The 12,461-nt window shown below is 51.0% G+C and overlaps 1 protein-coding gene across 1 annotated transcript; it reads left to right on the top strand.

Annotated features, from left to right (window-relative positions):
• The first annotated feature begins 8,479 nt into the window (after positions 1–8,479).
• Cstl1 (cystatin like 1) lies at positions 8,480–12,005 on the top strand. The gene is made up of 3 exons (XM_004635670.2): positions 8,480–9,002; positions 11,364–11,480; positions 11,922–12,005. Exons 1-3 carry the CDS (start codon positions 8,784–8,786, stop codon positions 12,003–12,005), a joined length of 420 nt encoding a protein of 139 aa, XP_004635727.1. The 5' UTR covers positions 8,480–8,783.
• The last annotated feature ends 456 nt before the right edge of the window (positions 12,006–12,461 follow it).

Raw genomic sequence — 12,461 nt, 5'->3', positions numbered from 1 at the left:
CAGAAGTGCTGGGACAGATAGGCGAATCACTGCCAAAGGAGGATTTATGGCAATTCTGCACTATTAATAAATAGCTGTGGCCACTGGCAAGCAAGACAGGCCAAAGGAAGTACAGCTTGTCCTTAGAGAGCAAGGCTGGAGGGGCCAAGCTCCTGGAAAGATTCTCACAGGACCTTGTAGAGGTGAGGGGAACTCTGAGCTCACCCCAGGGCTCACCTATAGTTACTAGGTGCTATTCTGACTTTGAAGAGCTACGGTCTGTGTTTGGGAGCGCTGTGGAGGAAGGGAGAGGCAGAAAACTGAAAGTGGCAGTAGATGTAGTCGTGAAGAGAAAAGCTGTAAAGGTGGACAGAGCAGAACCTTGTAGGGAACTGGGCCAACCCTGCAACTTAACAGCTCACAGTGCTTCAGCGTGTTCAAACAGCTCCCAGGCCCGGATTTTAGTGGCTCAAGAATACTGACACCTAGACAACTAGCTTTTTGTGCCTGGATCCAGAAAATGTGCATTTTTGAAAGGCCCCTCTGTTGTATGTTGTAAGTAAAGGAAGACTGGATTAATACAGCCTCAGAGGTCTCACTCAACTTAGTCCTGCTGTAAGTGAGCCCCAGCCACCGAAATATCTCACATTCATTGAGGGCTAAAACAGGCTAAGGAATGTACATAACTAATTTGGTGTAAACAAATTGCTATCTGTATTGCCTTCTGACATTCACCAAACTCTATATTAGCCAAGATAACATCCAAGGTGAAGGATCACAAGAACAGACAGGATACCTAAAGGAAAAGGTGTTATCTGGCCTTGTATCACAGCTTGCTGGAATTTACAAGAGACACCAGTTTTCCTTGGACTCTGTTTATTGCTCTTTGCTCTCTGGGCATATCAGCCTTCTGTCTTATACCGCTATACCCTCCACCCCTGTTCTAAAGCTCACAATTCCAAATTATCAAATCTGTTGTCAGCCAAAGCAGAGCCAGAATGGTCAGCTCCCTCAACTAGAACTTGTTGCAGAGGGTGGTTGTTTATAGCTATTCACCTCATTCTCTTCTCTCTTGATAGGAAAATATGAACAGTCTCACCCTTCCACAGTCCATACCAAAATGGTAGAAAAACGTGAAACTTAGCTGCTGCCTGGAATAAGGTTTTCTTCCAGGGTATTAGGGTTTGTGTGTAGGTGTCCTCCCAGTGCCTCATGCAGTCATGGGGCCACTTCTGGTGTTTGTGATTCTTGATCCAACGCTGAGATTGTGGGTGTGAGTGCCCTGGGGTGGATGCTCCACATACAAAATGTGAGAAGAGAGAGGCTTACCAGATGGCATAGCTGCTGCCCCTCCCTTTATTCTCTTTACTTTCTGCTGCTACTGAATGGTTGCTTTCTGCCATGTGCCACTTTGCCTTGGAGCTAGCTGAGTATAGACTGAAACCTCTACTGACCATGAATTAAATAAATCCTTTCTTAATTCTGGGTATGGGGTATTTGTCCCAGCAGAGAAGAGTAACTGAGACAGAGGAGCTAGATGAAGAGATGGAGCAGGGCCGAGGGATGAACCTTGAAAGAGAGGACTCACTGGGGAGGTGGAAGGGAAAAGAGAACTACCACCCCACTGTGGGCCAGGAAGCTGTCTCAGAAAGGTCCAGGTCCCCAGTGTCCAGGCCATATTGACTAGTATGCAAGCACTGGCATATGTTGAATTTACATTTCAATTAAGTCATAGCAAATAAAGTACAAAATCCTACTGGGCGGACTGTACAGGTCAGTGTATTACTGTTGCTGGTGAGCCACAGTGGCCAATGTTCCCCTTGTGTATCAATCAGCCTTTTCCATTAATATTCCACTAATGTAGTGGAATATCTGAGGTGGCAACTCAGAAACAGAAAGATTGATTTTAGCTCATGTCCAAGTGGTGGGTGCATTAGGGCCTGTGGAGAGGACAGGGAATTGTGAGGAGAGCATACGCCAGAGTGACCTGCCTACATTGTGTGCTAAGAAAGAAGCAGAAAGTGACAGGAGGGGCTGTTGCTCTTCATACCCCCAATGGTCAAGGGCAAGCTCCAGTATCCCAGAGACCCCTCGCTAGGCCCTGTTTCCAACACTGACATGCTGGGACCAGGATCCCCAGCAAGCGGGAAGTAGGTATGGCATTAACCCTGAAACCCTGGCTGAAAAGGAAGAGCCTGTCCCTGACCAGTGCAGGATCTACTGGCCTCTCCTGGAAGGCAGATCTGGGGTCATGTGGACACTGAATCAGCACACTGGGGAACTGGGCTGCAAGGGACAGGATCCACTTGCCAAAGATCAGGCCAAAGTCATCTGAGGACCACCCCCCCGCCCCAAGGTCAGAAGACGGCGAAAGATGGATAAAAGGAGATTTCTCAGGAGAAGGGGTCTTCTCACTTGTCACGATCCACTCGGTAAATTTATGTGCATGCTTTTCCACATTGAAGCAAATGGAGGAGGTTTGCCCACTTTTGGGAGTGTTGGACCCCTCTCTTGATGGGAGGTCTCTGCAGATTCCCAGTTTGAACCTTCAGTCCCCAATCTGGTTCTCTGGGGTCACGCTGACTTGAGTGTGAGGCTGGAGTCCTCAGAGCCATTGTGGCCTGATGCATGTGGCCCTAAGAGAGGCCTAGTGACACCAGGCCAGGTACCCTGGAGTGCTGAGCTGGGGCATCAGCAGGCAGGGAGGAACGATGTCTTTCTGGAAGTCTCTATACCCAAAATCTCTGTACCTGACAGGAGGCTCCAAACCTTAGGCATGAAATTTAACTTCCTTTTTTTTGTGGCTGGCTCAGTCAGCCCTAGGGGCGGAGCTGGCACAGCTTGCCTAAGGCACTTTAGTCAGCTGAGCTACCTCACTGCCCCCGGAATTTAACTTTTGTTCCCAGCAATTCTTTTTATTTTCTTCATGGACTTGCAAAGCCAGGAACATTTGAGCATCATATTTCAGAGGCAGCATTAGATGTGTCTTTCATTATTCAGAAGCTTTTCAAAACAACAGTAGTTTATATGTGTGTGTGTGTGTGTGTGTGTGTTTGTGTGCAGATGACATTTAACACGGTGTCAAAATTGCTACAAATAATCCTGAATGCAGATTTTAAAATGTAATCAAACATTTCCTCAAGAAATTATAAAATTTACACCAAAAAAGTTAGAAAAGGTAAAATTAAATATTCACAAAAATCTGCTAGGGGAAACAATAAATAACAAATCAAAATAAACGCTGATGAGAAAATACAAATTATATTATTGTCAGTAGTAAATGTGATGCTTTCTATCAGTTGACATGAAAGTCTCCTGACAAGTTTTAAAATTAGGTGGATGCTTTACTTATGGAAAATGGAGAATAACAAAGGTGACACCTTCATATGGCATAGTCTAAGACCTTTTTCTGATATGCTTAAAATAGTTCTCCTCAAAGCTGTGGTCCTGAGCTGTAGACACATAATTGTCTAAAGGGGAAATGCTTTATTTCCCCCACTCCCTTTGATTACTTTTCACATTATTGTTGTTATTTTTAAGTGTTACATTCAAAAATATTATGGAAAAATATCCATTCATTGTTATTCTTTTTTTTTTTTTTTTGCGGAACCGGGGATTGAACTCAGGCCCTTGCACTTGCCAGGGAAGCACTTATTCCACTGAGCCATCTCCCTGGCCCCATAATTCTTTCTTTAAAATGCATTTAGGACAGGGTCTACGGGGACCTACAGGGTCTCACTACACAGATCAGACTCAGTGACTCGTTTTCAGCCTCCCAAGCACTGGGATTACAGGTGCGTACCACCATGCCCCGTCTCAATCACAGTCTCAGTGTGCCCCGGGGGCGGGGCCAGCATGGAACACTGAGAATTGAAGCCCAGCCACTGCACTCTGCCTAAGCAGGTGCTTTAGTCTGCTGAGCTATCTGGCCGGCCCTATTCATCATAATTCTACATACCTAACAAGGCTGTTTTATTATTAAAGCATGTTCCTATCTGGCTGTCATTCTCAAATTCATATATATTCAAGGTGTAGGCTTGTTGTGTTTTTTTCCCCCCCATGACACTGGGGTTCAAATGCAGGGGTACTCTACCACTTAGCTATATCCCCAGCCTTTTTTTAAATTTTGAGATGAGGTCTCTAAGTTGCTCAGGTGTAACTCAAACTTACTGGCCTCTGGCTTCAGCCTCCCCAGGTGCTGGGGTTGCAGGCTTGCACTACTGTCCCTCGCTCCTGCTTGTTCATGAACATATTTTCCGTATTGCAGTAAATCTTTGTACTTTTAATCAAAGACTACCTAACTGCTATGATTAGATCTGGAATAACACCACCACCCACCAGGGTCTATGTGTTAGAGGTTTTGTCCTAGTTGCTTTCCCATGCCTGGGACAAAATACCCAATGGTAGTAATTTAAAGAAGGAGGGATTTATTTATTTTTTTTTATTTTATTTTTTTAATATTTATTTTATTTTTATTTATTACATTTATTTATTGTGTGTGTGTGTGGCCAGCTCAGCCCACCAGGGGGCGGGTCTGGCTGGCATGTGGTGCTGGGGATCGAACCGCGGTCCCTGTGCTTTGCCAAGCTTGTTTCAAGTAGGTGCTTTAGACCACTGAGCCATCTCTCCAGCCCCAGAAGGAGGGATTTATTTATTGGCTCATGACGCCAGTGAACTCAGTCTGTGGTCTGCTGGTTCCAGCACAGAAACGGCGTGGTGGAAGGGCTTGGTGATGGTGAAGAAAAGCTGCTTACTCCATTGAGGTGCCCAGATATGGAGGACAGAAAGGGAGAGATCCCAGTCATTGTTCTCTGGTCCCTCCCAACAGTGACCAGCTGATGTGTCCTGACTCTTTGTAGGCCTCAGCTCACCTTTCAGGCCTAGGACAGCTAGTGAGGCAGCTGCCACTCACCGCAGATGACTGTTCTGTGCCTATGCCATTGCAGACGCCTTGTGCAGAAACCCTCCCTAGGTCGCTATTGTCCATGTGTCTGCCACAATGGAGACCCTGACTCACATGCACCCAGCTTGCGGGATGAGGCCAGCATGACCTCACACCACCAACTAGGAAGGGAGAGTGTGGGACATGACAACCACAGCTGGTCTTCCTTGTGACCAGAGCTAACAAACATCGGAACTGAACACCTGCAAACACACCATACACAAAACCCAGGTGGATTTTGGACATATACCAGGTAATCTAAACATTGGTATCTTTAGAAAAAAAAATCCAGGACAGTAGCTTTATTAAAGCATTTACATAGCTTTGTGACCTTGAATACCCAAGGAAGACATCCAAAATGCCAACCAGAAGAGAGAAAATCAATACTGTCACGTCACCAAGGTTAAGAATTTCTACTTGCCACTGTGCCTTAAATAAAATGAAAGACAAGATGTGGAGAAAGATGTTTGCCATACATACGTCCAAAAGGGATTTGAGAAAGAGGAAGAAATCCTACAAACCAACGCAACCCAGAGAACCGCACAGAAAAACATGGGCCAAGGCCTTGAGCGGTCGGGTCTGGAGCATTCCACAAGGTCGGGCTGCCCTTGGCAGGACATTCACCTGCAAGCAGCCTGAAGAATGCACCTGCTTTTTATCTGCCATCACACAGGGCCTGAGGACCTGAAGCTCCCGTGCATGGCCGCCTTGCCGCAGAGCTCGGTCCGCTGAGGTGGTGCAGCACATCACAGTGGGGTGCATGGTGAGGCCTTTTCAGCTGCTGGGGACCAGAAAGCAAGTGGGCAGGGTTCTGGGGCCCCAGGATCTCCTGAAGGGCCCATCCCAGTGACCCGACTTCCTCTCATTTCCTTTCTTCCTGTTAGCCATAAAATACATAATAAGTCACTGGGACTCCAGCCACCTACTGTGCTGCAGAACACGAGAACTTGCTCCTTCTGGCCTAACCGTGTGTAGGGACACATCATCCTGTCTCTTTTTATGCATCTTTTCACCCACCCTAAATGCTGGTGCTTACCGTGCCACATGAAAATCTGCTTTTCAGAAGCATCCATGAGAGAGACCATGTGGTATTTGTCTTTTGGTGTCTGACTTATTTCACCTAATATAACGTCCTCTGATTTCATCCGTTTTGGTGCAAGCAATAGGTACGATTCCTTTGTATGACTGAGTACTATTCCACTGTGGATACTGACCACTTTTTCGTTGTCCAGTCCACTGGTGGGCACAGCTGATTACACACAGTGGCTGGCTGCTGTAGACAGGGCGGCAACACACAGGGGTGTACAGGTGACCTGAGTGTGCTGACGTCACTTCCTTTGGATTTATGCCAGGGTGGGCAGTGGAGGCCCCTGGTTGGCCTGTTCTCCTTTATCCACATCCTCACCCACACATTGCTTGTTTGTTTGGCACCTGCAATCCAGCCGTTCCCTGCTTGTCTTCTCTCTGTCCTCTACGACTCCCATATTTTCCACTTCACATAGGGGTGAGGCCTTGAGCTCCTCTTGGTGGCCAGCTTATTCCAGCTAACTTTCTATCCTCTGGGTTTCAAAGGTTCCCCCCACACAGAAACGCTTAATTTGAGATAAATGCTAAGTGCTCTGATTTGAATGTTACAAATTATATCAAAATATCACACTGTGCCCCAAGGCCTGCCTGATTATCATGTGTTGATTTTTTAAATTAAGTTTATCGGCGCATTTTAGGTATATAAATAACGATCACATTCATCATAGGGAATCTGTGTGTGTTGATAAAGACAGCACCAGGTGGCTCCCTAGAGGGTATAGCTGTCTTGAAGCTAGGGGGCCTTCTTGTGTCTCAGAGGAGCAGCTAGATGCATGTCACCCTGGATGCATGTCCATCTCGTGTCCCCAGGGGAAGCCTAAGCCCCAGTGAGGCGTCTCAGCTTCCTCAGCCAGAGCCTTCAGGATGCCCCAGCCGGGGCCACCACAGCACCTGTGGCACTGGTATTCTGCACTCTGGCTGCAGTCTGCTCCTTGGGGCCATTGGGTGTGCCCAGCCAACGTCATCTGCCCCCTACACCCTGCAGGCCCAAGAGGCCCAGGAGGAGGGGCCATGCCACACGTGGAATGCTAGGGCACCTCATCCATTCCTGACCGCTCCAGCAGGGAAGTCCAGGAAGGTGCCCAGCAATAGGTGGGGCTCAACTACGTAGGCTTCTTGCCTGGGTTAGCTTCAAGTCAATGGCCAGTGTGGAGCAGGAGTATTTGGGGGAGGTAATAACTAAAGATGGTGAAGGAAAGGGTAAAGACATGAAAACAACTGAGGCTAAGTGTGGTGGCGCATGTCTATGATCCCAGCACTTGAGAGGCAGAAGCAAGAGGATCACTGTGAGTTCAAGGCCAGCCTGGGCTATATATCAAAACCCCATCTCAACAAGCCCCTTCCTCACCCCCCCAAAAAAAGAAAGCAAGAGAAAAGACAAGACAAAAAAACGAATGGAAGTCAGCCTTGTTGTTTTTAGGGGCTCATTTGCCCCCCTAAGTGAAAAGAAGATTCTAGAAGCCAGTGTAGGCTATGATAAGGAGCCGTGACACCATGACCCTCTCCTAGCTGCCGTATAGTTGTCCCTGGGTGTCTGTGAGCCAGGCTTCCAGGGTCCCTGCTGACAGCCCCACAGTAGTGCTCTCAGCCCTTACTGGAATGCCGTGGTGCTAGGTGGCATCTACACGGTCCTCCCCAGACCTGAGTACCTCTCTCCTTCTCAGTGCCCAGCGTGACCCCCATACCATGTGCATAGTCATCCTTCCATGCACTTGGGGAGTGACAGGGAAAGGGTCTGTACATGTCCAGGAAGCACAGGACTTTCTTTGTTCCTGAAGTAGTCTGTCTGCAGGTGGTTGGCTTATAGATGCAAGGCTCACAGGTGACTGTGCACTATGTGCCCCTCGAAGCAACGTGGTGACAAGGGATGGATGAGCCTCAGTTCCCAGGAAGTGGTGCGAGGCCCCAGGGCACTACCTCGGGTTCCCCCACCAGGCTCAGGCTTCCCTTCGCCTGAAGTGACTGGTATAAAAATAAAGTCAAGCAAGGATGTGATGTTGGTGCAAATGCATGGTGGGTGGGAATATCCGGAAATGTTTAAATTAAAAACACACACTCCAGTAAGGGCACATTGCCACCAATCCCACTGCAAAGCGTCCCCTTCACTTCGACCCAGTGGCCCCTGTCACTTCCTGAAGCAGCCTGGAGCTCTCTCTCGTGAGCACAGCGGTAGGTCAGGGCCTTCACCTGCATGTGACACAAGCTGGTCTTCAGTGTCACTTTCCTTCCATCAGCACCCACAGTGCTCTTCCTGGAGCGGGATGCCACGTTGGCAAGTACCACAGGCAGCTCTTGAGGGCTCCTCATCCCCAGGGCTGCAGGGTGTTTCTGTACCAGCTCCTGCTCTGCCATGGGAGGCTGGGATGATCTCACAAAGCCCGCTAGGTCACAAGGAAGCAAGCTGCTCAAATGTACAGGGGGATCTGGCAGGCTGACCCCCACCGCACACAGGCCAGGTGTGTCACTGGAAGCTGGGACAGCTGGATGCAGCAGTGTCCCCTCAGCTGAGCCCTGCATTGCAGAGTTCTTCAGCTCTGACAGCTCAAAGGCACCTTCTCCGAGAGCTTTTGTACCTTCGCATGTGCCGCATCCCTCCGTCCACCCAGCAGCCGCTCTTGCAGCGTGCTCTGGCTGTTCTACAGTATTCCTGCCTCTGCAGGTGGCAGCCTTGTGGGGAGGCTCCCTGGGGTCTGCACTGCATTGAGGAAGGAGTGGCTGGGCCCTGGGTCTCTGGGCAGCCTGAGTCATCGGTGAGGAATCTTTGAGGCTGCAGAACATGCAGGCCAGAGGTGGGAGGAGCCTTTGGCTGCTGCTGCTGGCCCTGGTCCTGGTGGCAAGGAAGGGCCACTTTGAGGGGTGGCCAGGCTTCCAGGAGAAGCCTATGAGCAAGGAGAACGTGAACTCGACCCTGGACTTCTTCATCCAATCCTACAACAATGCCAGCAATGACACCTACCTATTCCGGGTACAGAAGCTCCTCAACACTCAGGTGCAGGTTAGTAGAGTTCTCCAGGGGGCAGCACCTATGCTCCTGCTGTCTTGGATTCAGGGCTTCTGGGGGCTCCCAAGAGAGAGCCAGGTGATGAAGATTCCACGCAGAGCTGGGCAGGGAGCAGCTTCCCAAGGAAAGGGTGCATGGAGAGTTGGCCAGCCCAGAGTCTCTGTTGCTGCACCCTGACCTGCTGGCCTGACTTTGCAGTCAGAGGAGGGGGTCCCCGACCCTGCTGCAGCCACATGGGAGTAATTGCCTGCCATCCTAAGGCCAGGTCTCACCAGAATCCCAGCACCCTTAGTGGTTTGCTTCCTCTAAAGGTTTCATTTGGCAAACGGCAAGCATTGTCTGTGGTTCCCCCTTTCCTAGCAGTGTTTTCCTAATGTCTAGGGTTGTAGGAACCAGATTGGATTTCTGTGTGCTACAGATGCCTGGGATTCCAGAAGGGCTTTAGGGGGGAGGCTCAGGTAGGGAGTGAGGGAGAGACTGCAGTCACAACACCTCTTCTTTTTATTTCACTTAAAAATGGAAAGGGAAGGATGACAGAGGAGGGAAGAGCAGTGTGGAAACTGCTCTTGTTGGTCCAAGCTCCCCTCAAAGTCAGATAGTGCTGGGGGTGAATTAGGACAGAGCCAGATCACGTCTGGTTTAGCTAAATTCAGGGAAGTAAATGACTAGGACAGAGACCAATGACAGCGGAGGAGGGAGAGCAGGGCAGGCAGTGGAGGAGCAGATACCAGGAAGAGGGCAGGGCCTGGGCCTGCTGGACAGGGCTGGTGACAGTGGCCCTCCCCATCTTCCTTTTGTACCTTTACCAGCAGGGGGAGTCCTCCTCCCTGCGCTGTCCTGGTTGGCTCTCAGAGCCGTCCTTGCAGAGGCTCCAAGGAGGCTGCCAGGTGAAATCATTAATCATCATTACTGGCTAACGGGGAAGTGGCTTACCAGTAAGCTCTGGGTGTCAGTCTGATGATGGGCACCAGACCCATGGTGAGCATCCAGTGCCTCCCAGCGGGCACTACAGGCTGGTGTGGGCGCTGCCCAGGCCCGGCCCCAGGGCCAGATGCCCGGCTCTTCCCCTATCACAGGACCATGCACAAGTGTCACCTGTGCTCTGTGGATCAAAGTCTTGTCACCTGCCAAGGGCAACAGGATAAGGAGGAACAGCTCAACCTAGCATTGTTAGGTAGTGGAGCCTTCAAAACTGTTTGCTTTGGCATTTGCTTTGTTAGGGCCATCCCTACTCTCACCTAACAGTTAAGTCACACCTTGGTTGGGTGGGCATCGTCTTAGGTCTCTCCCCCGCAACAGCAAGCAGGCAATGGATGTGACAAGGATAGACTCCCCCAAGAGGCAGAGTGTGGGCTGGGGGTGGGGCTTCTCGGGGAGCATAGGAGTTGGGAGCATCTGCCTGTAGCTGGACCTGGTCTTGGTGTTGCACCTGGACCAAATCCCCCTGGGGTTGCCCTGAGTTTCCAGGGTGTCTCCTGCAAGAGTGGGGTAGACACCACACTACCACCCATGCCAGCTGTTGCATGATGCTTAGCCAGTGACTACTGAGATTGGGGCAGGGGCTTCAGGAGTTGTCCCTCCAGTGCAGAACTTCTGACCCACACACTCACCCAGGCAGCTTAGCTCTGTCCCCTGGACAGTAACCACAGCCTTGCCTGTAGAGGTCACTCTTTTCTGTGGTTGCCTTTCCCAATTCCCTCCTCCTGGACAAGGAGCAGGAGACAAGTCCCAGTGGGGCAAGGTCCCGAGCTGCCCGCTTCCTTCCTTCCTGCACACCTCGGAGGACAGGTCTGTCTTCTCCCTGTAGCAGCCCTAGCCTGCATCTGTTCTGAAGGAGCCATCCAGACGTGGCTAAAATGCTGATGTATGCATTTTGTGCATTCACTGAAAAGCACAGGCCACTTAGCACACAGAACAATGCCTCCAGTGGGCCCACTGACCACTGGGACTGTGGCTGGGGAAACAGGCTGGCAGGTGACTTGCCCAGGGTTCAGAATTGTAGTTGGCACGTATACCCATTGGTGTGGTCCCCTCAGGCTGGCAAGAGGAGAGTCAGGAGGGTGGGTCCTGGCATTGTGTGCACTCTGTGTCCCCTGGGGTGGTCTGTAGTTGCTAGGTGACTTCCTTGTCCCCAGGATGGATGAAGACTGGTAAGAAGCCACTGTGACTGCCCAGGCAAAGCCAGCCCAAGTTTAGGGTCTTGGTTACCTCTCAGAGTCCATCCTACCAGGTCCACTGGTAAGGGGAAGAGCTCAGCCCAGTGGGGGCAGGCGTGTGGCTCTGGGGGCTCAGTTCCAGTCCTGGCTGCCCTTGCGGGGTGGGAAACTTAGCACAGCATGTTGCTTTTCTGGGCAGCTGACGACAGGTGTGGAGTATCTGGTCACTGTGAGGATCGGTAGGACCAGGTGCAAGAGGACTGGCCTGGTCCGGAGCAGCCCCTCCTGCCCTCTGCAGAGCAAGAAGCTGAAGAAGGTGAGGCCACCCAAGGGGACCTGGGCCAGGAGGAAGCGGGTGTTGGAGCCTCGCTTCTGAGTGACTGCTTTTCCCACCACCCCTCACTGGGCTGCTGAAGGGTGTGGCAGGCAGGGGCAGCCTTGCCCTAGCCTGGCTACCTGGCTCCCTCCTTCCACGGGTGCAGCTGCCCTTCTCTTCCCTCCCTCCCAAGCCTTGCCAGGCCTCATGCTCCCACCCTTGGAGGCTGATGATCCATTAGCCTTCTGGTTCTGCCCTCCTTCTCTGTCTTTCTTGGACCTTGGTGGACCTGAATGGGTGTGCGGTAGTCGGGGAGGACAGGGTCACTCTGCTGGCTCCCACCCCTGAGCCCCACCTTCTGCCACAAGTGGGCAGGAGGGCCTTGCCTCCAGAAGCTGTCCCTCCTCCAAGCTCAGGGCCTGCTTCCTTTCCCTTCCCCAGAGTCTGGTCTGCCATTCGCTGATCTACACGGTGCCCTGGATAGACCGTTTCGAGCTATGGAACAACACCTGCCTGGAGGACTGAGGGGGACCTCAGACAGCAGTGCTGGGCACCAGCTATGATAAAGTTCTGCATGACAATGTCGAACACCTCTCTGGGGCCTCATTGTATACACACACACACACACGCACACACACTCACATACACACACATACTCTCTCACACAACACACACACACACACACATACACACATACATGCATGTACTGGTCCTTACCCTCACAAGCCAGACATGCCATGCCACTCACACCAGTGACACCCTCAGTGCACACATGCACACCCTACACTCTCACACCCCCACTCCTATGCTCACTCTCACTGTGTGCACACATGCATTCCCACTTCATACACACAGCACATTCAGCAGTTGAGGCGCGGCCCTGGGGGGAGGGGTCCCTGCTTGTGTCTCACATGAGCTGGGCTTTTCTGGATGTAGGCACACTCTGACCTCTGTCCACTGACCGGGCACCCTGTAGGCTAT

Source organism: Octodon degus, unplaced genomic scaffold (assembly GCF_000260255.1).
Source record: "Octodon degus isolate 3935 unplaced genomic scaffold, OctDeg1.0 scaffold00073, whole genome shotgun sequence".
NCBI lineage: Eukaryota > Metazoa > Chordata > Mammalia > Rodentia > Octodontidae > Octodon > Octodon degus.
Note: the sequence above shows the minus strand (reverse complement) of the source record. Positions and strands in the feature narration are given on the sequence as shown.

Excerpts from the sequence above, each read along its gene's own strand:
- Cstl1 (XM_004635670.2), top strand. The coding sequence starts at position 8,784 with ATGCAGGCCAGAGGTGGGAGGAGCCTTTGGCTGCTGCTGCTGGCCCTG. Across the intron at positions 9,003-11,363 it reads TCCTCAACACTCAGGTGCAG|CTGACGACAGGTGTGGAGTA; the intron begins GTTAGTAGAGTT and ends TTTTCTGGGCAG. Across the intron at positions 11,481-11,921 it reads AGAGCAAGAAGCTGAAGAAG|AGTCTGGTCTGCCATTCGCT; the intron begins GTGAGGCCACCC and ends TCCCTTCCCCAG.